The following is a 27,500-nucleotide window of genomic DNA, read 5'->3' as shown; positions in this document are numbered from 1 at the left end:
TACTACAGGCAGAGGGATCCAACATTTTGATGATGGGACAAAGGCTGAAGCCTATATGATAGTTCAGGACTTATCAGGTTGGCTTTTAAACCCTGTCCAGGAGTGAGATGCTAGTAATGGATGCACCAACCCAAATGTGACAGCAATACTCCATACATGAGTCAATAGTGGCCTTGTAGAGGTACAGGATACTTTGAGGCATAAGTGACTTTCTAGCACGGTAGAGAGAGCCCACCTTCCTCGCAGTTGCCCTGGTAATGCTCTCAATGTATCTGTTCCAACTCATGAAACAAGTACTTTCAGGTAATGTATCTTTAGCCGTAGCTATTGGTGGTTGAAAAAGTTTATTGTAATTATTGAAAGAAACAAGCTTAGTCTTGACAGCATTGAATGTGATCATCCATTTTTGTCCCCATTCAACCACAGACTGGAGGTATTTCTCTAGACTTTCTGCCATTTCCTTAGATATGTGTTCATTTGTTTTCCCCTCATGCCTGTTATAGAGCATGGTGTTATCAGCAAATATACCCATCTCAGAGACAATTTTATCATGGAGGTCATTTTTGAATATTAGGAATAATAAAGGTCCAAATATAGACCCCTGAAGTACATCCACATTAATATCATATTGTTTAGATGTACGACCGTCGAGGACAACCTGGATTCTTCTCTTATTTAAGAAGGATTTAATTATGTTATGTATTCATCCAGTGATACCGTATGATCTGATTTTCTTGAGAAGACCATCGTGCCAAACCTTGTCACAAGCCTTAGATATATCTAGGGCTACTGCTCTACCCTGCCCTGCTTTGTCCAGTGTATGGTATATACGTTCAGAGATTGCAGTTAGGATATCTGCTGAAGAACGAGCTTGCGTAAATTCATATTATTGGTCCATCAGAAATTTAGCAGCTGTTAGGTGATGGACTAGAGCTTGGTTAATTATAGACTCAAATATTTTGGCGAAAAGTGGAAGGAGGCTAATGGGGCGATAATTTAGTGGGTCAGGTCATTCACCAGAATTCTTGTAAACTGGTAACACAGAAGCAGTTTTCCAGCAGTCAGTATTTCTTTCTTACAATTACTTCTAGCTTCTATAAACTTTTGTCTGTTTGTATTTGACTTATGTCAGTTAAATCTGCAGTATGCATGCTGCCTTTGAGCAATGGCAGTTGCACAAGGAGAAGTAAACCATTGGGGAGAGTGGGGTTTGCTATAGAATTTCCATGTGGGACATGCGCTGTAATTGCCATTTTGAACCACTATTCAGCACGAATAGAGATATTTCCGCATGGGGCATCTCTGATGAGATCCCTGATAGCTTCCCAGTCAGCCTCTTTGTAATACTTTGTCGTTTGGAGCAATGGCTCTTAAGTTTTGAGTCGAGAATTTAGAGCGATTTCTACCATTACCACAACATGATCAGGATTTCCGAGTGGGCGATGGGCATTCGTTACACAATCATTGGGTACTGTGGTCAGAAATAGATCTAAAAGTGAGGCGTGTTGATTTTGCTGATCTGAGAAACATGTTGGAAATGTAACCGTCTGTGATAGGGAACGAGATGTAGAGAAGCTATGTGTTATGCTACCAGCTGCGTCAGTGTAAGTAGAGAATCCAAGCCTATTACTGTGGTGAACATTGAAGTCACCAACTACATGCACTTGTGCACTAGTATCAAGGGAGAGTGCTATATCAATGCTGTCAGAGACTTGGTTGATTAGGGTACAGTCCTGGGTCGAGGGAGAGTGGTATAGAAAATATAAGTAGCTAATGTTATGTTGCAGGTTAAGTTTAAGACACATAAAGGCCTGGTCGTCTGATTCTAGTTTTGTTTCTCTAGTAAAGGGGGGGGTTGTTTCGAATATGGACTCCAAGTTAGTGCATATATCTGTCTGAGTCCTTACGACAAAGTGGGAGATAACCAGGCATGTTAAAGTGGTTTTTACGTTTATATTCAAAAGATCGTAACTCCTTTCATAATAAACTTTATTAATCAAAACAAGAACCATTAGAATCGACACATTTTTGCCAACAAGAAACACGTTTATTTATCCCATTAGCATAGAAATCCGGAGTTCTGGAAACGATGACGTCATTGAAGGCCGATTCGGCATCATCTCGGCTTTTGAAGCATTTTTTGTGCAGGAAGTTGTCAAGATGAACATGGCAGATCAGGCAGAGTCTCGTAGCCCAATTCGTTCAGTTCCTGCAGGGTCAGTTGAGCAACATGCAGGTGAGCGTTGAAATGGAGGAGAATTGGTCCCTCCATATTGACCAATCTCGGGTACATATGTTGGAGCTTCTGGTGCATTTTGTCAATTTGTCAGCAGTACTTCTCCACCGTAATCGTTTCGTCCGGATTCAAAAAGCTGTGATGGATGAGACAAACCACCAAACAGTCACCATAACCTTTTTTTGGTGCCATTTCGGCTTCGGGAAGTGTTGTGGAGATTCTCCGGCATCCAACCACTGTGCTGAACGTCGCCGGTTGTCATAGAGAATCCACTTCTCATCACACGTCACAATCTGCTCGAGAAATGGATTGTTTTTGTTGCATAGATGGAGCGTAGAAAACACCTCAAAACAACAATTTTTTGATTATCATTCAATTCACGAACCCACCCATGTACCTGACACTAATGGTCAATATGCAAGTCTCCTAGACCTTGTTCTCATAAATTGCTCTGAGCTATGTTCCTCTTCTGTTCTGTCTCCACTGGGATTTTCAGACCACTTGGTTGTCTCTGTGAAGATAAAAACACAATGTAATAAGTCCTCCGACATAGCTCTCCATCGTACAGTATATCGATACTCTATGGTTGACTGGGATAGCTTCTGTACGTTTATATTAAATCTACCTCTTCGATCCATGTTTAAAAAGAATGTGTCCTTCATAGTATCAGACCTGACTGAATGGTTAATTGTAGGTATAGACCGATTCATATGCTCCAAAAAAATTCAGCAAAAACCTAACAGTCAACTGTGGTTCTCTCCAGATAGTGTTGTTGCCATTGCACATAGAAATCACTTTTTCCCTTGCTTCCATAATAGATGTACTGAGACTAAAGCCGCTTTCAGGACTGCCAGCAACCACTGTAAAAGAGTAATAAAGAACGCGAGAGAGTTGTATGGTCAGTCCGTCAAGTCCAAAGTAGCTGAGCAGCGGCTTGGTTCCCACCAATTTTGGCAAATAACAAACAGGGTCCTGAATAGAGGTGTGCTCTATCCCAACCATCATCAATGGACTTGAAGTAATCTCGTCAGCATCGGACAAAGCCAAACTCTTTGCCAAAAATTTTGCAGCTAATTCTACCCTATGCGATCAGGACTGCCAACCCCATTTATTTCCTCTTGTGTCTGAAAAACACTATGCGACATAGTGCATGATGTTGCCAAGCTAATCAAAAACCTCGATTCCAGTAAAGCAACTGGCCCTGGCCCTATTACAGTGCTCAAAAAGCTTCAACCAGAACTAGCTCCCATACTTAAAATGCGATTTAAGTAATGTTTTAAAGAGAATTGCTTCACACCACCCTGGAAAACCTCATCAGTATGCCCTGTATTTAAGAATTCAGGTGATCGCTCATCTCTCTCTCAATACAGACCAATTAGTCTCCTGTGCATCATGATTAAGTTGCTGGAATCTGTGTTAAATAGAGAAGTAGTCAATCACCTCAGTGACATGCAATATGGTTTCCATTATGCTAGATCTACAGCTGATGTGTTAACAGTTATATCTCATAGGATTAGCGAATCTCCCGATCGAGGCTTCCTTTCAAAGGCAATTGCCCTTGACATATTAAAGGCTTTTGATAGGGTATGGCTTTTGATAGGGTATGGCTACAAAATCTCCAGCTATGGTATAGCTAAAAACGTCTTTTCAATTATTAAATCATTTCTCTCTGATAGGTTCATAAGAGTAGTGATTGATGGGCAGAAATCAGAAGCTCTCAGTATTAATGCTGGAGTCCCTCAGGGGTCCATCCTGGGCCCAACTCTCTTCCTGATCTAAATCAATAATCTTCCAAACCACATCCTTAGATCATTCGTAGACATTTATGCTGACGACACTACCATCTATGGTAGTACTTTGAAGACCGTAAACGACCAAGGTCTTTCTGACTCTCTCCTCTGATCTTGAGTAGGTGGTACAATGGGGAAAGGCTGGTTAATTTTAATGCATGTAAGATCAAACTTCTATCTTTCCATCATCAACGCTCTGATTCCTGTCTGGCATCAATTGAAATGAATGGCTTTCATCTTGAGGAGGCTCCATGTTTTGACAAACTTCTGGGCTTGACCTTTATTCCTGATCTGAGATGGAACATGTGCATCAAATCCATTGCCAGGGCTGCTGGGAAAATGGTGGGATAGTCTTACCGTTCCAGTAAATATCTTACTGTTGATGTAATTCCCTACATGTATAAGAGCCAAGTGTGTCCAAGGATGGAGTACTGTTACCACATCTGACTGAAAAACACTCGTCTAGCTGAAACTATTATCAATACTTTCCCCCACTTTTTATATGTGCCTAAACCTAAACATAGATTCCATGAACAAAGTTTCTTTCTTAGAACTTCACGCCTGTGGAACTCTGTTCAGTTTTCTTGCTTTCCAGCTGACTGCAATATGGTTGTCTTCAAGTCCAATGTGAACAAATTCTTGATGAGCCATCCCATTAAGTAATCCAATTTATCAAATTTCTACTAGTATCGATGACTGACATGTTCCCTTTTACCATTGTACACTCATTAACCTTATCCTCGAGTGGCCTTCGGGCCTTGATAAGTGGTGACTCCTTTGTAAAAAAAAAAAAATTCATGCGACATCCATTTATCCAACTTTTTTTATTTCCCTATTCGCTTTAAATGGCGAACGATTGTTGAGTGGTCGACCTCAAGTTCAACAGCAACTTCTCATGTGGTTTTGCAAGGATCGACTTCAATACGGCTTTCAAATGTTCGTTATCAAACGCAGTTGGCCGGTTGCGACCGTCTTTATCTTTGAAGCTGTCGTCACCATTACAAAATTTTTTGGACTACCATTGTGCCGCATGTTCGTTAGTGATTCCTGGGCTAAATGCATCATTGATATCACGAGTTGTCTCAGCAGCTTTTCGGCCTAGTTTGAACTGGAACAAGAAAATCGTGCAGATTTGAATTTTGTCCATGCCGTCGAAAAGCCTACAAAAATGAATGAAGAGATTGAGAACGGTAACGAATAACACGATTCAACAGAGCGAAAAACGTATACATCTATTTCATTTTTTTCTTCTCAAAATTCTTTTTCATTCTGTATAATCAACTTTCTTGCATTTTTTTCATAGTTTAGTTTTTGTTAAGGAACATAGATTTGTCTCTGAAAAGTTGTTTAGTGGTGTACCGCCATTCAACTAGACACGTGTATAATTTTTTTTATTTTGGAATCATAACTAATGATATACATGCTCTGGAGGAGGAAGTTCACTTTCACTTAATATTTGTTACAATTTGAACTTTTTTTATACAAATATATACATCACTAGTATATATTTCTTATAATTGTAAATATATATATGAGTGTGTGCATGTTTACATATGTATGTATAAGTAAATATATATATATATATCTATATATGCATACATATATTTTTATCGTAAGAATATATATGTATGTGCGTGTATATAAATATGTGTGTATATAAGCATATATATATATATATTAATGTGTGAATATATATATACATATATATATATGTATGTATGTATGTATGTATGCATATATGTATATGTATGTATATATGTGTTTGCTTGTAAATATTTACACGTCCCTAGAAATCAGAGGCGCGTAATGCATGTCAGAAAGTGAACTTTCTGAAGTACTTATGAAATGCAATTACTCGACTATTGTTAATGACAACAACTACAAGTAAGAATATATAAATATATACATAAATTTCATCTATAACAAACGAGTCATGTATTTCATGTGATGTTTTTGGTATACTATGTCTTCAGAAAGACTAAATACAATAAAAAAAAAGATGTTTTTTTAATCGAAAAAAAAAATCACAAATAAATAAAGAGAAAATAAAGAGAAAAGGAAGAAAAAGGAAAAAAATCCTTTTGCTTAAGTTGTAACAACGCACCAAGAAATGCTTTTCGAATACTTTTTCACACTTTTTGTAATATTTTTTAAACCATTGTCACCTTTCTTTATTTCAGTCTGCCCAACCAATAAATGGGGAGTTGACTGTTACCACAAGTGCAGTTGTTACAACAATGCTACCTGTGAACCTATGTATGGAATGTGCCATTGCAGCCCTGGATATGCTGGACGAAGATGTCAGGAACGTACGGTGTTTTTTACTTTTTCAATTTCAAAGAATTTTAAAGGCGTGGGCCCCCATGTTTATTTCTGTTACCACATTTCATTTCTATAAAACTTTAAGCAATCCTTTGTTTAGCTTTTGTTTAGTATGGATATTTTTTGTTTAGTATGGATATTTTTTGTTTAGTATGGATCTTTTTTGTTTAGTATGGATATTTTTTGTTTACTATGGATCTTTTTTGTTTAGTATGGATACTTTTTTGTTTAGTATGGATCTTTTTTGTTTAGTATGGATATTTTTTGTTTACTATGGATCTTTTTTGTTTTGTATGGATATTTTTTGTTTACTATGGATCTTTTTTGTTTTGTATGGATATTTTTTGTTTAGTATGGATATTTTTGTTTAGTATGGATATTTTTTGTTTAGTATGGATATTCTTTGTTTAGTATGGATATTTTTTGTTTGATATGTATCTTTTTTGTTTAGTATGGATATTTTTTGTTTGATATGTATCTTTTTTGTTTAGTATGGATATTTTTTGTTTACTATGGATTTTTTTGTTTAGTATGGATACTTTTTTGTTTAGTATGGATCTTTTTTGTTTAGTATGGATATTTTTGTTTAGTATGGATCTTTTTTGTTTAGTATGGATATTTTTTGTTTACTATGGATCTTTTTTGTTTTGTATGGATATTTTTTGTTTACTATGGATCTTTTTTGTTTTGTATGGATATTTTTTGTTTAGTATGGATATTTTTGTTTAGTATGGATATTTTTTGTTTAGTATGGATATTCTTTGTTTAGTATGGATATTTTTTGTTTAGTATGGATCTTTTTTGTTTAGTATGGATATTTTTTGTTTTGTATGGATATTTTTTTTTAGTATGGATATTTTTTGTTTAGTATGGATATTTTTGTTTAGTATGGATCTTTTTTGTTTAGTATGGATATTTTTTGTTTAGTATGGATATTTTTTGTTTAGTATGGATATTTTTTGTTTTGTATGGATATTTTTTGTTTACTATGGATCTTTTTTGTTTTGTATGGATATTTTTTGTTTAGTATGGATATTTTTGTTTAGTATGGATATTTTTTGTTTAGTATGGATCTTTTTTATTTAGTATGGATATTTTTTGTTTAGTATGGATATTTTTTTTTTAGTATGGATATTTTTTGTTTAGTATGGATATTTTTGTTTAGTATGGATCTTTTTTGTTTAGTATGGATATTTTTTGTTTAGTATGGATATTTTTGTTTAGTATGGATATTTTTTGTTTAGTATGGATATTTTTTGTTTAGTATGGATATTTTTTGTTTAGTATGGATATTTTTTGTTTAGTATGGATATTTTTGTTTAGTATGGATCTTTTTTGTTTAGTATGGATATTTTTTGTTTAGTATGGATATTTTTGTTTAGTATGGATCTTTTTTATTTAGTATGGATATTTTTTGTTTAGTATGGATATTTTTGTTTAGTATGGATCTTTTTTGTTTAGTATGGATATTTTTGTTTAGTATGGATCTTTTTTGTTTAGTATGGATATTTTTTGTTTAGTATGGATATTTTTTGTTTTGTATGGATATTTTTTGTTTACTATGGATCTTTTTTGTTTTGTATGGATATTTTTTGTTTAGTATGGATATTTTTGTTTAGTATTGATATTTTTTGTTTAGTATGGATATTTTTGTTTAGTATGGATATTTTTGTTTAGTATGGATCTTTTTTGTTTAGTATGGATATTTTTGTTTAGTATGGATCTTTTTTGTTTAGTATGGATATTTTTGTTTAGTATGGATCTTTTTTGTTTAGTATGGATATTTTTGTTTAGTATGGATATTTTTGTTTAGTATGGATATTTTTGTTTAGTATGGATATTTTTTGTTTAGTATGGATATTTTTGTTTAGTATGGATATTTTTGTTTAGTATGGATATTTTTGTTTAGTATGGATATTTTTTGTTTAGTATGGATCTTTTTTGTTTAGTATGGATATTTTTGTTTAGTATGGATCTTTTTTGTTTAGTATGGATATTTTTGTTTAGTATGGATCTTTTTTGTTTAGTATGGATATTTTTGTTTAGTATGGATCTTTTTTGTTTAGTATGGATATTTTTTGTTTAGTATGGATATTTTTTGTTTAGTATGGATATTTTTTGTTTAGTATGGATATTTTTGTTTAGTATGGATCTTTTTTGTTTAGTATGGATATTTTTTGTTTAGTATGGATATTTTTGTTTAGTATGGATATTTTTTGTTTACTATGGATCTTTTTTGTTTTGTATGGATATTTTTTGTTTAGTATGGATATTTTTTGTTTAGTATGGATATTTTTTTCTTAGTATGGATCTTTTTTGTTTAGTATGGATATTTTTTTGTTTAGTATGGATATTTTTTGTTTAGTATGGATCTTTTTTATTTAGTATGGATATTTTTTGTTTTGTATGGATATTTTTTGTTTAGTATGGATCTTTTTTGTTTAGTATGGATCTTTTCGTTTAGTATGGATATTTTTGGTTTAGTATGAATATTTTTTGTTTAGTATGGATATTTTTTTTAGTATGGATATTTTTTGTTTAGTACGGATATTTTTTGTTTAGTATGGATATTTTTTGTTTAGTATGGATATTTTTTGTTTAGTATGGATATTTTTTGTTTAGTATGGATATTTTTTTGTTTAGTATGGATATTTTTTGTTTAGTATGGATCTTTTTTGTTTAGTATGGATCTTTTTTGTTTAGTATGGATATTTTTTGTTTAGTATGGATATTTTTTGTTTAGTATGGATATTTTTTGTTTAGTATGGATCTTTTTTGTTTAGTATGGATATTTTTTGTTTACTATGGATCTTTTTTGTTTAGTATGGATACTTTTTTGTTTAGTATGGATCTTTTTTGTTTAGTATGGATATTTTTTGTTTACTATGGATCTTTTTTGTTTAGTATGGATATTTTTTGTTTAGTATGGATATTTTTTGTTTAGTATAGATATTTTTTGTTTAGTATGGATATTTTTTGTTTAGTATGGATATTTTTTGTTTAGTATGGATCTTTTTTGTTTAGTATGGATATTTTTTGTTTAGTATGGAAATTTTTTGTTTAGTATGGATCTTTTTTGTTTACTATGGATCTTTTTTGTTTAGTATGGATACTTTTTTGTTTAGTATGGATCTTTTTTGTTTAGTATGGATCTTTTTTGTTTAGTATGAATATTTTTTGTTTAGTATGGATATTTTTTGTTTAGTATGGATATTTTTTGTTTAGTATGGATATTTTTTGTTTAGTATGGATATTTTTTGTTTAGTATGGATCTTTTTTGTTTAGTAGAGATATTTTTTGTTTACTATGGATCTTTTTTGTTTAGTATGGATACTTTTTTGTTTAGTATGGATCTTTTTTGTTTAGTATGGATATTTTTTGTTTAGTATGGATATTCTTTGTTTAGTATGGATCTTTTTTGTTTAGTCTGGATCTTTTTTGTTTAGTATGGATATTTTTTTTGTTTAGTATGGATCTTTTTTGTTTAGTATGGATCTTTTTTATTTAGTATGGATATTTTTTGTTTAGTATGGATATTTTTTGTTTAGTATGGATCTTTTTTGTTTAGTATGGATATTTTTTGTTTAGTATGGATCTTTTTTGTTTAGTATGGATATTTTTTGTTAGTATGGATATTTTTTGTTTTGTATGGATATTTTTTTCTTAGTATGGATCTTTTTGTTTAGTATGGATATTTTTTTGTTTAGTATGGATATTTTTTGTTTAGTATGGATCTTTTTTATTTAGTATGGATATTTTTTGTTTTGTATGGATATTTTTTGTTTAGTACGGATATTTTTTGTTTAGTATGGATATTTTTTGTTAGTATGGATATTTTTTGTTTAGTATGGATATTTTTTGTTTAGTATGGATATTTTTTGTTTAGTATGGATATTTTTTTGTTTAGTATGGATATTTTTTGTTTAGTATGGATCTTTTTTGTTTAGTATGGATCTTTTTTGTTTAGTATGGATATTTTTTGTTTAGTATGGATATTTTTTGTTTAGTATGGATATTTTTTCCTCTGAAGTTAAAAGAAATCCTGGTCTTTATTCATTGTCAGTTTGTTTCTGAATTCTGAAAATATGAAGTAACATTTGTTTTCAATTCACCTTTTATCTGATTGCTCGAGAAGTATATGAACAAACCTTATTATGCAATCTTCTGGTTTACCTCTCTTTCATACACTCTTCCGTGCGATTATGACGTGAAAAAGAATGGTTTGCTCTTTTCTCGAACAATATATTAGGAAGTCATTAGGAGGCCGGGTGCGGCCATATTGTTTTATATTTTGTCAAAATTCAAGAGCGACAATTCAATTCGATTACAAAGATTTTGTTTGTTTTCAAAATAATTAATCGCTTAAAATCGTAAATTTTGATTATTTTAATAAAACATTTACTTGATCAATTTATACGAATTTCAAAATATGACATCTTCATTTCGTGACTAATACGTATATCATAAAAAATTTTTTATTATTTTTATTTTTAAATTAAAGGTAACTCTGAATAAGCACCATATTTTTCATTACTCAAAACACATGATGATACATCGCGACTGCATTGTCTAGATATGATAAGTGTTGGAAAGGGGGGGGTAGAAAAAGGACCTATACCAGCACATTTTTCCTCTCAAACATCCTGTAGTCATTCCTGAAACCACGCCAGAAAATCTTGCTAAAAAAAAAAACATGAAAAATAAAACTTTGGTAAATTTACAATCTTTAGAAGTTTAAAACACCTATTGATGCAAAATACACAAGGTCTTTCCATTATTTTGTTCAACTCCTATATATATATATATATATATATATATATATATATATATATATATATATATATAAATGCGACATTCACTATTTGTTTATAAACAAGCGGTGAGAGCACTGTAAAAGTGGTGGACAAATGTTTGTTTAAATAGACATTTGGCGAGATAATTTATGGGCGCTCTGCTCCCGTGGGTGGATCTGTAGAACTGCTGACTGTCAACGTGATGGTTCTAGGTTCAATCCTCGGTTTGAGAGAGGCGCTAGTCCAGCGGCACAGATAAGTTGTGATACAACGAAACGGAACTGTATGTCGATGACTACAAATAAATAAATATGACTACAAATAAATAAATATATATATATATATATATATATATATATATATATATATATATATACATTGCCGTCCAAAACTAAGGGACAAAATTTTAAAACCTAATATTTTTTAGAAATGACAACTGTGAAAAGATGAAATTTTGACAACTGGTAGTCGTTATCATCCATAATGACATACAAAAATTTGAATCATTTGCAAAGGATAGAAAAAGAATTATAACAATTATTTATTTATTTTACAAAATAGAAAAGTCCAAAAGTAAAGGACAGAATCGAGAAAAACAATGTAAAGAGTATGCTATATTCAAATTTTTTTATTTCTTCTAAAGAATAAGTCTTACTTAGTCATTTGTAAACGTTGCATCAGCCGGCACCATGGCGAAATACCAAAAACTTGATTACTCTGTGAGACAAGCGATTGTGAAGCTACACAAGGAAAAGCACACCATTAGAAAGATTTCAGAGAAAGTGAAACGTTCCAAGAGTGTTGTATCCTACAATGATATTGGCAAAATAGTTAGTGCTGTAAAAACCGGCAGACCCAGCAAAACTTTGGCAAGAGAAGATCGAATAATGCAGCGTATCTCATTAAATGACCGTTTTAAATCTTGCACAGAAATTAAAAGGGTTATGAATAGTACCATATATACAAAAAATTCACGAGTATAATTTACAATTAATGTTAATGTTAATGTGTCAAGACAGACTGTTTCTAGACGACTGCAAGAAATAGGGCTGTTTAATCGAACTCCAGGGAAGAAACCACTTGTTAGTTCGAAGAATAAGAAAAGGAAATTAGAGTTTGCAAACAGATATGTAATTTGGACATATGAAAATTGGGCAAAGGTATTTTTCAGTGATGAAAGCACGTTTAATTTATTTGGAAATGATGGAAAAAAAACGATGTAAAAAGACGTATTGGTGAAAGATTAAGTGCAAAGTGCACTAAGAAAACTGTCATGGTATTTGGAATATTTTCTAGCCACAGTACAACGCCTCTTGTCCGGTTAAAAACTCGTGTAAATGTGCAGATCTATAAAAATATTGTTCAAGATCATGTTGTTCTAATCATACAGAATTCAAGTTTCGATAGTTTATGCAAGATAATGCCCCATGTCACAAGGCAAAGGTGGTAATGAGTTACCTTAGCGAGCAAGATTTAGAAATTATGGATTGGGCACCGCAAAACCCTGACTTAAATCCAATAGAAAATCTTTGGAAAACCTTAGGAGTTAAAGTTATAGAAAGAAATCCCACTAAAACGAAGGATTTGTGGGTGAAGCTTCAAGAAGAATTGTCTGAAATTAGTATCGAGGATTGTCAAGAACTGGTTCGTTCTTGTAGTCAAAGATGTGCAGCTGTCATTGAGAGCAATGACTCATTTACTAAATATTGATTGTACATGTATTTTTATTGTTTTTTAGCTGTTTACATTGTTTTTCTCAATTTTGTCCCTTACTTTTGGACGTTCCTATTTTGAAAATAAATAAATAATTATTATAATTCTTTTCTATTATAATTTTATTATGTTATTATGGATGATAACGACTACCAGTTGTCAAAATTTCAGCTTTTCACAGTTGTTATTTCTAACAAATATTAGGTTTTAAAATTTTGTCCCGTAGTTTTGGACGCTACTATATATATATATATATATATATATATATATATATATATATATATATATATATATATATATATATATATATATATATATATGTGTGTGTGTGTGTGTGTGTGTGTGTGTGTGTGTGTGTGTGTTAACATTGGACACATTTTTTTTGTAACATTACTATTTAAAGGTGGACACAATTTCTTAAAAAAAAATGTTAAACATAAAATATTTAAAAGAGAAAATAGTTGCCCGACATTAAATTTTGAGTTTTATAAAATAATACATTTTTCAAGTATAAGTGCGTGCGAATAAGCGACATTTTTTTTTTTTTTTTTTTTTTTTTCAGTTTTCTTATCATTTTGCTCAAACTGGGGATGGGGAATCCTACTGAATGTTAGCCATTCACCCACTATTCTGACACTGTGACATTCCAACTGAGAGATCTTTTTAAAGATCCTAACCGCTCTTTAAGTGCAATTGTTTGAATCTCTCTCTTGCACTTGGCTCACCAGGTATATTTGCCAGGTGGTTGTTTTTTGTTTTTGTTTGTTTTTTTGAGTTCTCATATGTAAAATGAAAGTTGTTTTTTTACAAGAATATGACTGTTCCTAATATGACTTGTTCAAATTCTAAACCAACGAACTGATCAATTATGGAAACAGAACATGTAATGTGTGCATATTAATATAATTTAAAACTATCATTTAGAGGATTCCACCGAAATCGTAGCATGAAAGAAAAATCACTAAAATTTAAAATGAATGCATTAGTGATTGGTTATACTCTTCCTGGGACACACAAGATGCAATCTTAAAATAATTAATCGATCATTGTGAATTTTGAACACAGCTGCTAGGCGTAAGGGATCGTAATGTAAGCAATATTTAATTTTTTTTAATTTACTCGAAAAGAGTAAAAGGGAGTAGAAACTCTTCATGAAAAATCAAATTTTTTCAGAAATTTTCACAATATATCATCAATTAATAAAAGCATCTAAAATGTTCTTTGAAACATTTTAGTTGTTTTTATGAAGCATGATATAGACACAATCTCCCATTTAAACATTCAAATATTTCAGATTTGTATTGAATTTGAACCATAGTTTTAGACATCAATTAGACAAGATTCCGTGAATTTCAATTTCTCCTTAAAACCTTCTAAATTTGAGACATTTTTTAGCATAAATATCATGTAACGAATTTTGTTTACAATTGGAATAAGAATTCTAGACACAAGGTTTAGTATCTTTATATCTTGTTTCTGAATTTTTGAAATGACGCTAGATAATGCGTATTTCGACTGATGTAGTCTCCGATCTTCTTCAAGTGTATCTTATCAAACTTGGGAATCTTTCTATCGAACTCGGAATAGAATGAAAGGTTTTGTTCGTAATTCCGCCCAGATTCCTGAGTTCGACAATAAGATTTCCGAGTTTGACAGGATACACTTGAAGAAGGTCGGAGGTTATATCCACTGACACGTTGTGTGAATAAGGAAGTTCTGGAGTGGGGTGAGAACAATAGCCGGAATAAGGCAAATAATAATAATAAACCCAAATAATAATAATAAAACCAAATAATAATAATAAAACCAAATAATAATAATAAACCCAAATAATAATAATAAAACCAAATAATAATAATAAACCCAAATAATAATAATAAAACCAAATAATAATAATAAACCCAAATAATAATAATAAACCCAAATAATAATAATAAAACCAAATAATAATAATAAAACCAAATAATAATAATAAACCCAAATAATAATAATAAACCCAAATAATAATAATAAAACCAAATAATAATAATAAACCCAAATAATAATAATAAAACCAAATAATAATAATAAACCCAAATAATAATAATAAAACCAAATAATAATAATAAAACCAAATAATAATAATAAAACCAAATAATAATAATAAAACCAAATAATAATAATAAACCCAAATAATAATAATAAAACCAAATAATAATAATAAAACAAAATAATAATAATAAAACCAAATAATAATAATAAAACCAAATAATAATAATAAACCCAAATAATAATAATAAAACCAAATAATAATAATAAAACCAAATAATAATAATAAACCCAAATAATAATAATAAAACCAAATAATAATAATAAACCCAAATAATAATAATAAAACCAAATAATAATAACAAAACCAAATAATAATAATAAACCCAAATAATAATAATAAACCCAAATAATAATAATAAAACCAAATAATAATAATAAACCCAAATAATAATAATAAAACCAAATAATAATAGTAAAACCAAATAATAATAATAAAACCAAATAATAATAATAAACCCAAATAATAATAATAAACCCAAATAATAATAATAAAACCAAATAATAATAATAAACCCAAATAATAATAATAAACCCAAATAATAATAATAAAACCAAATAATAATAATAAAACCAAATAATAATAATAAACCCAAATAATAATAATAAACCCAAATAATAATAATAAAACCAAATAATAATAATAAACCCAAATAATAATAATAAAACCAAATAATAATAATAAAACCAAATAATAATAATAAAACCAAATAATAATAATAAACCCAAATAATAATAATAAAACAAAATAATAATAATAATTAACCCAAATAATAATAATAAAACCAAATAATAATAACAAAACCAAATAATAATAATAAACCCAAATAATAATAATAAACCCAAATAATAATAATAAAACCAAATAATAATAATAAACCCAAATAATAATAATAAAACCAAATAATAATAGTAAAACCAAATAATAATAATAAAACCAAATAATAATAATAAACCCAAATAATAATAATAAACCCAAATAATAATAATAAAACCAAATAATAATAATAAAACCTAATAATAATAATAAACCCAAATAATAATAATAAAACCAAATAATAATAATAAACCCAAATAATAATAATAAAACCAAATAATAATAATAAACCCAAATAATAATAATAAAACCAAATAATAATAATAAACCCAAATAATAATAATAAAACCAAATAATAATAACAAAACCAAATAATAATAATAAACCCAAATAATAATAATAAACCCAAATAATAATAATAAAACCAAATAATAATAATAAAACCAAATAATAATAATAAACCCAAATAATAATAATAAACCCAAATAATAATAATAAACCCAAATAATAATAATAAACCCAAATAATAATAATAAACCCAAATAATAATAACAAAACCAAATAATAATAATAAAACCAAATAATAATAATAAACCCAAATAATAATAATAAAACCAAATAATAATAATAAAACCAAATAATAATAATAAACCCAAATAATAATAATAAAACCAAATAATAATAATAAAACCAAATAATAATAATAAAACCAAATAATAATAATAAACCCAAATAATAATAATAAAACCACATAATAATAATAAACCCAAATAATAATAATAAACCCAAATAATAATAATAAAACCAAATAATAATAATAAACCCAAATAATAATAATAAAACCAAATAATAATAATAAACCCAAATAATAATAATAAACCCAAATAATAATAATAAAACCAAATAATAATAGTAAAACCAAATAATAATAATAAACCCAAATAATAATAATAAAACCAAATAATAATAATAAAACCAAATAATAATAATAAACCCAAATAATAATAATAAAACCAAATAATAATAATAAACCCAAATAATAATAATAAAACCAAATAATAATAATAAACCCAAATAATAATAATAAAACCAAATAATAATAATAATAAACCCAAATAATAATAATAAACCCAAATAATAATAATAAACCCAAATAATAATAATAAAACCAAATAATAATAATAAAACCAAATAATAATAATAAACCCAAATAATAATAATAAAACCAAATAATAATAATAAAACCAAATAATAATAATAAACCCAAATAATAATAATAAAAGCAAATAATAATAATAAACCCAAATAATAATAATAAACCCAAATAATAATAATAAAACCAAATAATAATAATAAACCCAAATAATAATAATAAACCCAAATAATAATAATAAAACCAAATAATAATAATAAAACCAAATAATAATAATAAAACCAAATAATAATAATAAAACCAAATAATAATAATAAAACCAAATAATAATAATAAAACCAAATAATAATAATAAACCCAAATAATAATAATAAACCCAAATAATAATAATAAAACCAAATAATAATAATAAAACCAAATAATAATAATAAACCCAAATAATAATAATAAACCCAAATAATAATAATAAACCCAAATAATAATAATAAAACCAAATAATAATAATAAAACCAAATAATAATAATAAACCCAAATAATAATAATAAAACCAAATAATAATAATAAACCCAAATAATAATAATAAAACCAAATAATAATAATAAACCCAAATAATAATAATAAAACCAAATAATAATAATAAACCCAAATAATAATAATAAAACCAAATAATAATAATAAAACCAAATAATAATAATAAAACCAAATTATAATAATAAACCCAAATAATAATAATAAAACCAAATAATAATAATAAAACCAAATAATAATAATAAAACCAAATAATAATAATAAACCCAAATAATAATAATAAAACCAAATAATAATAATAAACCCAAATAATAATAATAAACCCAAATAATAATAATAAAACCAAATAATAATAATAAACCCAAATAATAATAATAAACCCAAATAATAATAATAAACCCAAATAATAATAATAAAACCAAATAATAATAATAAAACCAAATAATAATAATAAAACCAAATAATAATAATAAAACCAAATAATAATAATACAACCACATAATAATAATAAACCCAAATAATAATAATAAACCCAAATAATAATAATAAACCCAAATAATAATAATAAAACCAAATAATAATAATAAACCCAAATAATAATAATAAACCCAAATAATAATAATAAACCAAAATAATAATAATAAACCCAAATAATAATAATAAAACCAAATAATAATAATAAAACCAAATAATAATAATAAACCCAAATAATAATAATAAACCCAAATAATAATAATAAACCCACATAATAATAATAAACCCAAATAATAATAATAAACCCAAATAATAATAATAAAACCAAATAATAATAATAAACCCAAATAATAATAATAAAACCAAATAATATATATTTTATATATTTATTAATCTCAGTCTATCTAGTACGACTCCTACAACAACAGAAAAGTGAAAACAAGACAACAGATGACACAACACGCGCTCATCATTTATTTTCGTGGCAAAGATTTGTGACCGTAATTCTATTCATATTCCCTTCTCTTATTTATTTATTTTTATTTATTTTATTTTTTTTCACTATTTCTGTGTTTCGCCAGATTGTCCCGAAGGTTCATACGGCGACCGTTGCGGTTCTAGTTGCCCAATCTGCACAACAGACACTTGCCATCATGTGACCGGAAATTGTTTGTGCGATGCCGGATACAAAGGCGCCAATTGCACCGAGAGTAAGTTCCCAGCTTTTTTTGTGTGCAATTTATTTGTTTTTGTCTTTTCTCTTTCTTTTTTTTTCAGTAAATTTTAAGTAAATTCTTCTTCTGCTTCTTCTTCTTCTTCTTCTTCTTCTTCTTCTTCTTCTTCTTCTTCTTCTTGTTGTTGTTGTTGTTGTTGTTGTTGTTGTTGTTGACGACGACGACGACGACGACGACGACGACGACGACGACTCTGAGACAATGGAACCAATGAAAGGAGCAAATGTATGGAGAAGTGGCGATGAAGTTCGAACTTTGACTTCTATTGAAAAAGAAGTACTTCACAAGAGAGGTTCTTCTTAGAAACAGCATAACAGATATCCCAAGCATGAAGAGTAGTGATAGGCGGAAGGTGAAAAGCGAGGTAAAAATAGTTCAAGGAGTAATTCACAACATCATAAGAAAAAACATATTGATTACGGAACTTAACAGGCTTCTGTATGCAGCGTCATACGTTATTGCGAATCATCTTGCGAAGAAAAAGAGAGAAATGAAGGATAGAAGGCCATACTGACAGAGGCGGCTTGAAAAAAGTATTAAACGGTGGCGGAAAGACTTTGGTAGAATCGAAGAAATAAGAAAAGGACTTAAATTAGGACAGAAAGCTAAGGACGAGCTTGAAAGGAGGTATAGATTGCTGGAAAAAGAAACGATGAGCGTTCTAACAATGTTGAAAGAGAACACTAGTGGTATGAAAATTCGGAACTTTGTTCGAAAAGGTGTTGCGTTTTGGCAAAACAACCTTTTCCGGAACAATCAGTCTCACCTGTATTAAGAATTAAATGGTAGTAAAAAGGCGGGAAATAACAACACCCCCAAATGCAAAAGATGCCAGGAAGTTCTGGAGTGGGATTTGGTCTGTCGAAGGGCGATATAATAAGAAGACTAGCTGGTTGGGAGAGGTCAGAGAAAGGCTATTAGGAATGCAGCAGATGAAGATCGTTGAGATAACCATCGATGACGTTAAAGCTGGCATACGAAGGATGACAAACTAGAAGGCACCTGGTTCAGATGGAGTGATGCGCTTCTGGTTTAAACAGTTTCAATGCCTTTATCCACCTATAGCTGCTGCCCTGCAAAAGGTCGGAGAGTCGGGAGATGTGCCTGATTGGCTTGTGAAGGGAAGAACAACAATGATTAGGAAAGATCCTGCAAAGGGAATCGATGCCAATAATAATAGACCAATTACATGTCTACCACTGATGTGGAAACTGTTGACTGGAATCTTTGCGGAGAAAATTTGTGAACATCTTGAGAGTAGTGGTGTTTTTCCTGGCGAAAAGAAGGGGTGTCGGAAGGCTCGAGAGGTACCAAAGAGCAACTACTAATAGATAAAGAATTAACTTAGGATGCAAAAAAGAAGAAGAGGAATCTGAGCATAGCATGGATCGATTACAGAAAGGCTTATGACATGGTTCCTCATTCATGGATACGTGAAATACTATTGATGATGAAGGTTGCTAAGAATGTGGTAGGGCTTTTGGAGACAAGTATGGCTCTATGGAAAACGGTGCTGACAGCAAACAGAAAGGAGATAGGGCAGGTTGGCATTAAACGGGGAATAGTCCAAGGAGATTTGTTATTGCCACTTCTTTTTGTAATGATAATGATGCAACTGAGCATCCTCTTGAAGAGAGAGAAACTGGGGTATAACTTTGGATCTGGTGACAGACGCCTCAACCATCTACTGTTTATGGATGATTTGAAAATATTCGGTAGAAATGAAAAGGAAACGGAGTGACTGGTAGAACTTGTGGGGACATACTACAAAAGACATTAAGATGGAGTTTGGGATTAATAAATGTGCGGTGCTGGTGATGAAAAGAGGAGTAAAGGTTCATTCGAATGGAATAGTGCTGCCAAATGGAGAAATCATGAACGAAATAGAAGATACAGGGTATAAGTATTTGGAGGGTGTAGGCATCATGAACAGAGAAATGAAAGAAAAAGTCAGGAAGGAGTATCTTAGAAGAGTGAAACTAATTGCAAAGTCGAAACTGTATGGAGGAAACCTAATGAAAGCAGTGAATGCATGGGCAGTCAGTGTTTTGAGATCCAGTGCGGAAAATTTTAGAATGGTCTGACAAGGAGTTGCATGCCATAGATATCAAAACAAGAAAAGTTTTAGCAATGTTTGGTATATTTCACATTCGAAGTAGCGTAGCAAGGCTGTATCAAAAGAGGAAAGATGGTGGGAGAGGATTGAAAAGTGTAAAAGATTGTGTTAGAACCGAGGAGATGAACATTGAAGGAGCATGTGGTTAGAAGTGGAGAGTGGATGCTTAAGGTTGTGGCTAATGAAGTGGAGGTATGTGAGACCAAGGCTGATTATGTGAAACGTATGGATAGAGAAAGGGCAGAGGAACTGGCTAGGAAGAAAATGCATGGAAGGTTTTTCCAGGATATAGCAGAAGTGGCTGATGAAAGATCATGGCAATGGCTTAGAGCTGGGTATTTGGCTAAGAGTACTGAAGCTTTTGTTTTTGCAGCACAAGAGCAGGCATTAGGAACACGATTGTTCAAAAAAGTGGTTCTAGAAGAGGAAGTTGCTGTAGAATGCCGGATTTGTGGTAAGACCTCAGAGTCAGTGCAATAGGGTGTATTGGACTGGCCCAGAGAGAGAGAGAGAGAGAGAGTACCACAAAAGGCACGATCGCATGGGACTCCGGATATATTGGGAGGTGTGTAAGAGGATTGGGGTGAAGTGTGCTGGAAAATGGTTTGAGGAGGTGCCTGATGAAGTGAGAACAAGTGAGGATGGCAAGGTAGAGGTATGGTGGGACAAAAGTGTCATAACGACCAAGCAATTGGAACATAATCGTCCGGATTTGGTCGTCATTGACAAAGTCTCAAAAAACTGGCAGATTGTAGAGTTTTCAGTACCCTGGGACAGCAATGTGAAAGAGAAGGAGAATGAGAAGTGAAGCAATTATGCTCCATTGGCCTTGGAGATAAGGCGTATACACGAGATTAAAACACAAATAATCCCGGTCGTAGTTGGTACACTAGGAGTAGTATCAGGTCGTCTGGAAGGACAATTGAAAAAATTACAAATCCCCGATGTTTTAGGCGGCCATCAGACCTCTGCAATTGTAGGTACCACCAACATCCTTAGGAAAACCTTTGATCTTTGAAGCTCCTGGTTTGAAGTCGGGATTAAGGAAAATCATCTGGAAATGAATCCCATCCCTTTCCAGAGAGACATTGATAAACGAAATCAGAATATTATTATTATTATTATTATTATTATTATTATTATTATTATTATTATTATTATTATTCGTGGATTAAGATTAATACGAAACGCCTGGCCGTCACTCGTAATCAAATAACAATTGGTACAAATTTTATGCAGCATATAGGGTCTAGTCACGGACATAAAAAAAAGGAATTAAAGAAATAGCTGTTCTCGTTATCTCATATGCAAATAAGATGCTGCTGACTTAAATGAAAAGCATGTTTTTAAGAGACGAGGGGTAGTCATGGACTTGGACAGCAGTGTTACCATGAAAATTGTTAGATGAAAGTACAGAATAGAGAATAATCTACTTTTGAAAGTACAGGATAGATAACAATGGATTATTTAACCACAATTAAAAATGAATAAATAATAATAATAATAATAATAATAATAATAATAATAAAGGGGGTTAATTACTTGATTATTGTATAAAATGAACTAGAATTGTGATTTTTTTTTTTATATGGTGGTCACCACTTATTAAGGTCCAGAAACCACTCGGGGATAAGGGTTATTTTGTGTACAGTAATCAATGGGATAGTGTTGCAGTATTCATTAGTATTGGAGATTTAATAAAGTGTCATTATTTAGGGGGGCGGTTCATCAAGAGTTTGTTTATATTGGACTTGAAGACATCCATGTTGAAGTCAGGATAGAAACAGACAATCAATAGAGAGTTCCACAGGCGTGCAGTTCTAAGAAAGAAGCTTTGTTCATGGAATCTACGTTTTGATTTAGGCACAGATAAAGAGTGGGGAAAATTATTGACAGTGGTTTCAGCTAGACGGGTGTTTATCATGAAAGATTGGCGAGGTGGGGGCAGAGAGTGGAGCTCAGACGAGCACGTGCCATGGTAATAACGATAAAACAAAGATAGGCTCGCAACATCTCTTCTGTGGGAGAGAAGTTGCAGGGAAGAGAGAAAGGCATCTCCCACTAAGCCACAAAGTCTATTTTGTACTCTGTCAAGGCAGGATAGGCTGTTTTTAGCAGTTCCTGCCCAGATATGGCAGCAGTATTCCATCTTTGGATGTACTTGGCTTTTATATAGATAGAGAATTGCATCAGAAGTGAGATATCTTCTGGAGCAGTAGAAGGATTCCGCCGTCTTTCCAGCGACCTTGGCAACAGACTTGATGTACGTGTTCCATTTCAGATCAGGAGTAAAGGTCAAGCCCAGAAGCTTGTCAAAACATAGTGCCTCTCCTAGCCGAGAGCTATCCATTTCAATTGATGCCAGATGGGGATCAGAGTGTTGATGATGGAAAGATAGGAGCTTGGTTTTAGATACATTAAAAGTAACCAGCCACCTCTTCCCCCACTGTACCACGTGCTCGAGATCAGATGAGACAGAATCAGAGAGAATTACATTTGATTGTAAAAAATAAAAAATATACGATTAAACCCAGAACTCCAACTTCTAACGTAAACCCCCACTACCATGTCTCCTTTTCCAGCATCAGGGGTCTATGTTCCAACCTTCCAGAGGCTGAAACCATATTACAGGAGACGAAACCAGACATATTTTTCCTAAGCGAAACTTGCATAGGGCCGACCACTTCTCTAGACGAGTTCATAATTAAAAAATACTCTAACTTAATATCTAAATCTGACCCCCAAGATTGCCATGGGCATGGAATATGTGCCTACATTAAAGATGGTTTCCCGTGTGGTAGGGATGTCTCCAGTGAAGACCCTAATTTACCTTATATGTGCTTCCTGGTTGCACTTGCTTACATCACTGCATTTATATTTGCCCTCTATCGCCTCCACAACAGCGGAGTTACTATCTTTAAGAGCATAGCTGGGAAAATTGACCACATTCTGTCTGCTCATCCTTCGGCTAACATCCACATTTGTGGTGACTTCAATGTTCACAATGTGGAATGGATGACCCATTCAAATAAGACAGATGATGAGGAGAGATTCTGTCACGATTTCTCCATTACTTATGATCTCACTGAGATTGTTCATGAACCCACCCGTGTGCCCGACACTAACGTTCAGTATGCAAGTCTCCTAGACCTTTTTTCTCACAACTTTGCCTGAGCTATGTTCATTTTCCGTTCTGTCACCATTGAGATCTTCAGACCACTCTGTTGTATCAGTTAAGATAAAAACGAAATGTAATAAGTCCTCAGACGTACCTCTCCATCATACAGTATATCGATACACTATGGCTGACACAGATAGCTTTCGAACATTTATATCAGATCTACCTCTTCGATCCATGTTTAAAAAGAATGTGTTCTCCATTGTATCAGAGGATGGTTAATTTTAGGTATAGACCGTTTCATATGCTCCAAAAAATTCCAGAAAAAACGTAACAGTCAGCTGTGATTCTCTCCAGAATGTGCTGCTGCCATTGCACACAGAAATCACTTTTTCCATAGCTTCCAACATAATAGATGTACTGAGACTAAAGCCGCTTTCAGGACTGCCAGCAACCATTGTAAAAAAGTAATAAAGAGTGCGAGAGAGTTGTATGCTCAGTCCGTCAAATCTAAAGTAGCTGAGCAGTGGCTTGGTTCTCACCAGTTTTATCAAATAGCAAACAGAACCCCGAACAGAAATGTGTGCTCTATCCCAACTATCATAAATGGACCTGAGGTAATCCTGTCAACATCAAAAAAAGCCAAACTCTTTGCCAAGAACTTTGCAGCTAATTCTACCCTTTGAGATGTTGTGAAGCTCATCAAAACCTTTGATTTCCAATTATAGTGCTGAAAAAGCTTCAACCATAACTAGCTCCTATACTTTCAAAGCTGTTTAAACGTTGTCTTAAGAAGAATTGCTTCCAAACACCCTGGAAAATCTCATCAGTATGTCCTGTATTTCAGGTGATCGGTCATCTCCCTCTTAATACAGATCAATAAGTCTCCTGTGCATCATGAGTAAGTTGCTAGAATCTGTGTTAAATACAGAAGTAGTCAACCACCTCAGCAAAAATAGCCTTCTTAGCAACATGCAATATGGTTTTCATACAACAGATATGCTTACGATTATATTTTATAGGATTAGCGAATCTCTCAAAGTAGGCTTCTTTTCTATGGCAATTGCTCTTGACATATCAAAGGCCTTTGATAAAGTATGGCACAAAGGTCTACTTCACAAGATCTCTAGCTACGGTATAGCTGGAAATGTCTTCTCAATTATTAAGTCATTTCTCTCTGATAGGTCCATAAGAGTAGTGGTTGATGGGCAGAAATCAGAAGCTCACAGTATTAATAATGGAGTCCCTCAGGGGTCCATTCAAGGTCCAACTCTCTCCCTGATCTACATCAATAATCTCCCAAATCACATCCTTAGATCATTCATAGACATTTATGCTGATGACACTACCATCTATGACAACACATCAAAGGTCATAAACGACCAAGTTCTCTCTGACTCTCTCTCTCTCCTCTGATCTTGAGCACGTGGTACAATGGGTAAAGAGGTGGCTGGTTACTTTTAATACATCTAAAACCAAGCTTCTATCTTTACATCATAAACACTCTAATCCCCATCTGGAATCAATTGAAATGAATGGCTTTCGTCTTGGGGAAGCTCCATGTTTTGACAAGCTTCTGATCTAAAATGGAACATGTACATCAAATCTGTTGCCAAGGTCGCTGGAAAAATGGTGGGATCTTTCTATCGATCTAGTAGATATCTCACTGATGATGCAATTCTCTACCTATATAAGAGCCAGGTACATCCAAGGATGGAGTATTGTTGCCACATCTGGGCAGGAACTGCTAGAAAAATGTTATCCTGCCTTGACAGAGTTCAAAATATACTTTGTAGCCTGATAGGAGGTGCCCTTTTCCCTTTTTCTGCACCGCCTTTCTCAAAGAAGATACGTTGTGAGCCTGTCTCTGTTTTATCATTATTTTCATGGCAAGTGCTCATCTGAGCTCCAATCTATGGTTCTTCCCTTCACCAAACTTTCACGAGAAACACTTGTCTCGCTGAAACCACTGTCAATAATTTTCCCCACTTTGTGCCTTAACCTAAACGTAGATTCCATGAACAAAACTTCTTTCTTAGAACTGTACACCTGTGGAACTCTCTTTCGTTTGCCTTCTTTCCAGATGACTACAATATGGTCCAAAGTCCAACATAAACAAATTCTTGATGAGCCATTCACCCTAAGTAATCCAGTTTATCAAATTTCCTCTAATAACGATTACTACGCTATTGTCCCATTAACTACTGTACACTCTTTTACTCTTATCCTCGAGTGACCTTTGGGCCTTTATAAGTCGTGATTCCTATGTACATAAAAAAAATTTTTTAAATTGGAAAATAGAAAATACGTTGTGGATGTGTTCTTGGCTGTCCTGTAACTCCCAGTTCTCTAATTTTGTCTCTTAGTCCTGATTTACAATGAGTGATGTTTTTGACAAAGGGAGAAGAAAACGTTGTACACTAGACTGGCAGTCTTTTTCCTGAGCAGTCGTTTGAGATGTCCTAAATTTTCTCTTTCTATTCCTATTAATGACTTGTAGTCATGTTACTAAGGGTACTGAAGGTAAACATTTTAACTGGGCTGACTTATCTGTCTAAGGAGGCCGTCCTATCACCAGGTGCAAAGTACTGGGGCTGTTGTATTGCCATTTGGTGAATGGATTTAAAACCATGTAGTAGCTCTGGCAGGCCTCTCCATGCCATATTAGTTGGTAATGTTTCGGCTGTACCTTTTTATGGTCTGCAAAATTCATTCTCCGTTTCTTTTTCTCCTTTTCTTTATCTCTCTGCCCTACTCTAACAACTCTGCTGACCTCTTCCACATATCTCCATATTCCAACATGAAAAGTCTCAAGTGACAGCATCATTAAACTCAGAATTCCAACCACCAGACCTCCTTTTCCAATATCTCCAACATTCCAGAGGTTGAAATCCAATTATAGGAGACCAAACCTGACCTATTGCTCTTGTGCGAGACTGGCACTGGACTGACTGTTTCTTTAGATGAGTTTGCAATTAAAGGATATTTTTGACAGCAAAATCTGACCCTCGGATTGTCATGGGCATGGTATATATACCTACATTAGAGATGGCTTTCCATGCCATATTAGTTGGTAATGTTTCGGCTGTACCTTTTTATGGTCTGCAAAAGAGAAGATCCAAAATTGCCCAATATGTGCTTCTATGTATCACTTCATCACAGCATTGCATTCATATTTGCCCTCTACTGGGACCTCAGTTGTAGGAACTGCAGTTATTATCTTTAAGAGTATCTCTGAGAAAATTGACCACATCCTGTCTGCTTATCCCTCAGCTAACATTCACAGATGTGGAGACTTCAATGTTTACAATATTAAATGGCTAGCCCACTCAAACAAAACAAAAGACGAGGGGAGGTTCTGTCATGATTTCTCCATTGGTTACGAACCTACAGATTGTTCACGAACCTACACTGCCTGACACTTACGGACAGTATGTGAGTCTCATAGACCTTATTTTTTACAACTTGCCTAGAATTTTTTTTATGTTTATTGGACACCCAAATAATTTATGTGTTTTATATTGTTGTAACCATGTAAATATTTTTATTTTATATTATTTTTGTCTCTGTTAAGGACAGCAAATTTTTAAATTGCATTTGTTTGTTTTCAGTTTGGAT

The 27,500-nt window shown here is 31.8% G+C and overlaps 1 protein-coding gene across 1 annotated transcript in view; it reads left to right on the top strand.

Annotated features, from left to right (window-relative positions):
* LOC145258293 (uncharacterized) overlaps positions 1-27,500 on the top strand; it is a 220,479-nt gene that overhangs the window by 172,698 nt on the left and 20,281 nt on the right. Inside the window, exons 32-33 of the mRNA XM_080116327.1 lie at positions 6,207-6,335; positions 18,496-18,624. Of these exons, the coding sequence (XP_079972453.1) occupies positions 6,207-6,335; positions 18,496-18,624 (258 nt within the window). The remainder of the gene's footprint in view (positions 1-6,206; positions 6,336-18,495; positions 18,625-27,500) is intronic.

Source organism: Euprymna scolopes, chromosome 33 (assembly GCF_053919585.1).
Source record: "Euprymna scolopes isolate OS-2025 chromosome 33, ASM5391958v1, whole genome shotgun sequence".
NCBI lineage: Eukaryota > Metazoa > Mollusca > Cephalopoda > Sepiida > Sepiolidae > Euprymna > Euprymna scolopes.
The sequence above is the reverse complement of the archived record's forward strand: the minus strand, read 5'-3'. Positions and strand labels throughout refer to the sequence as shown.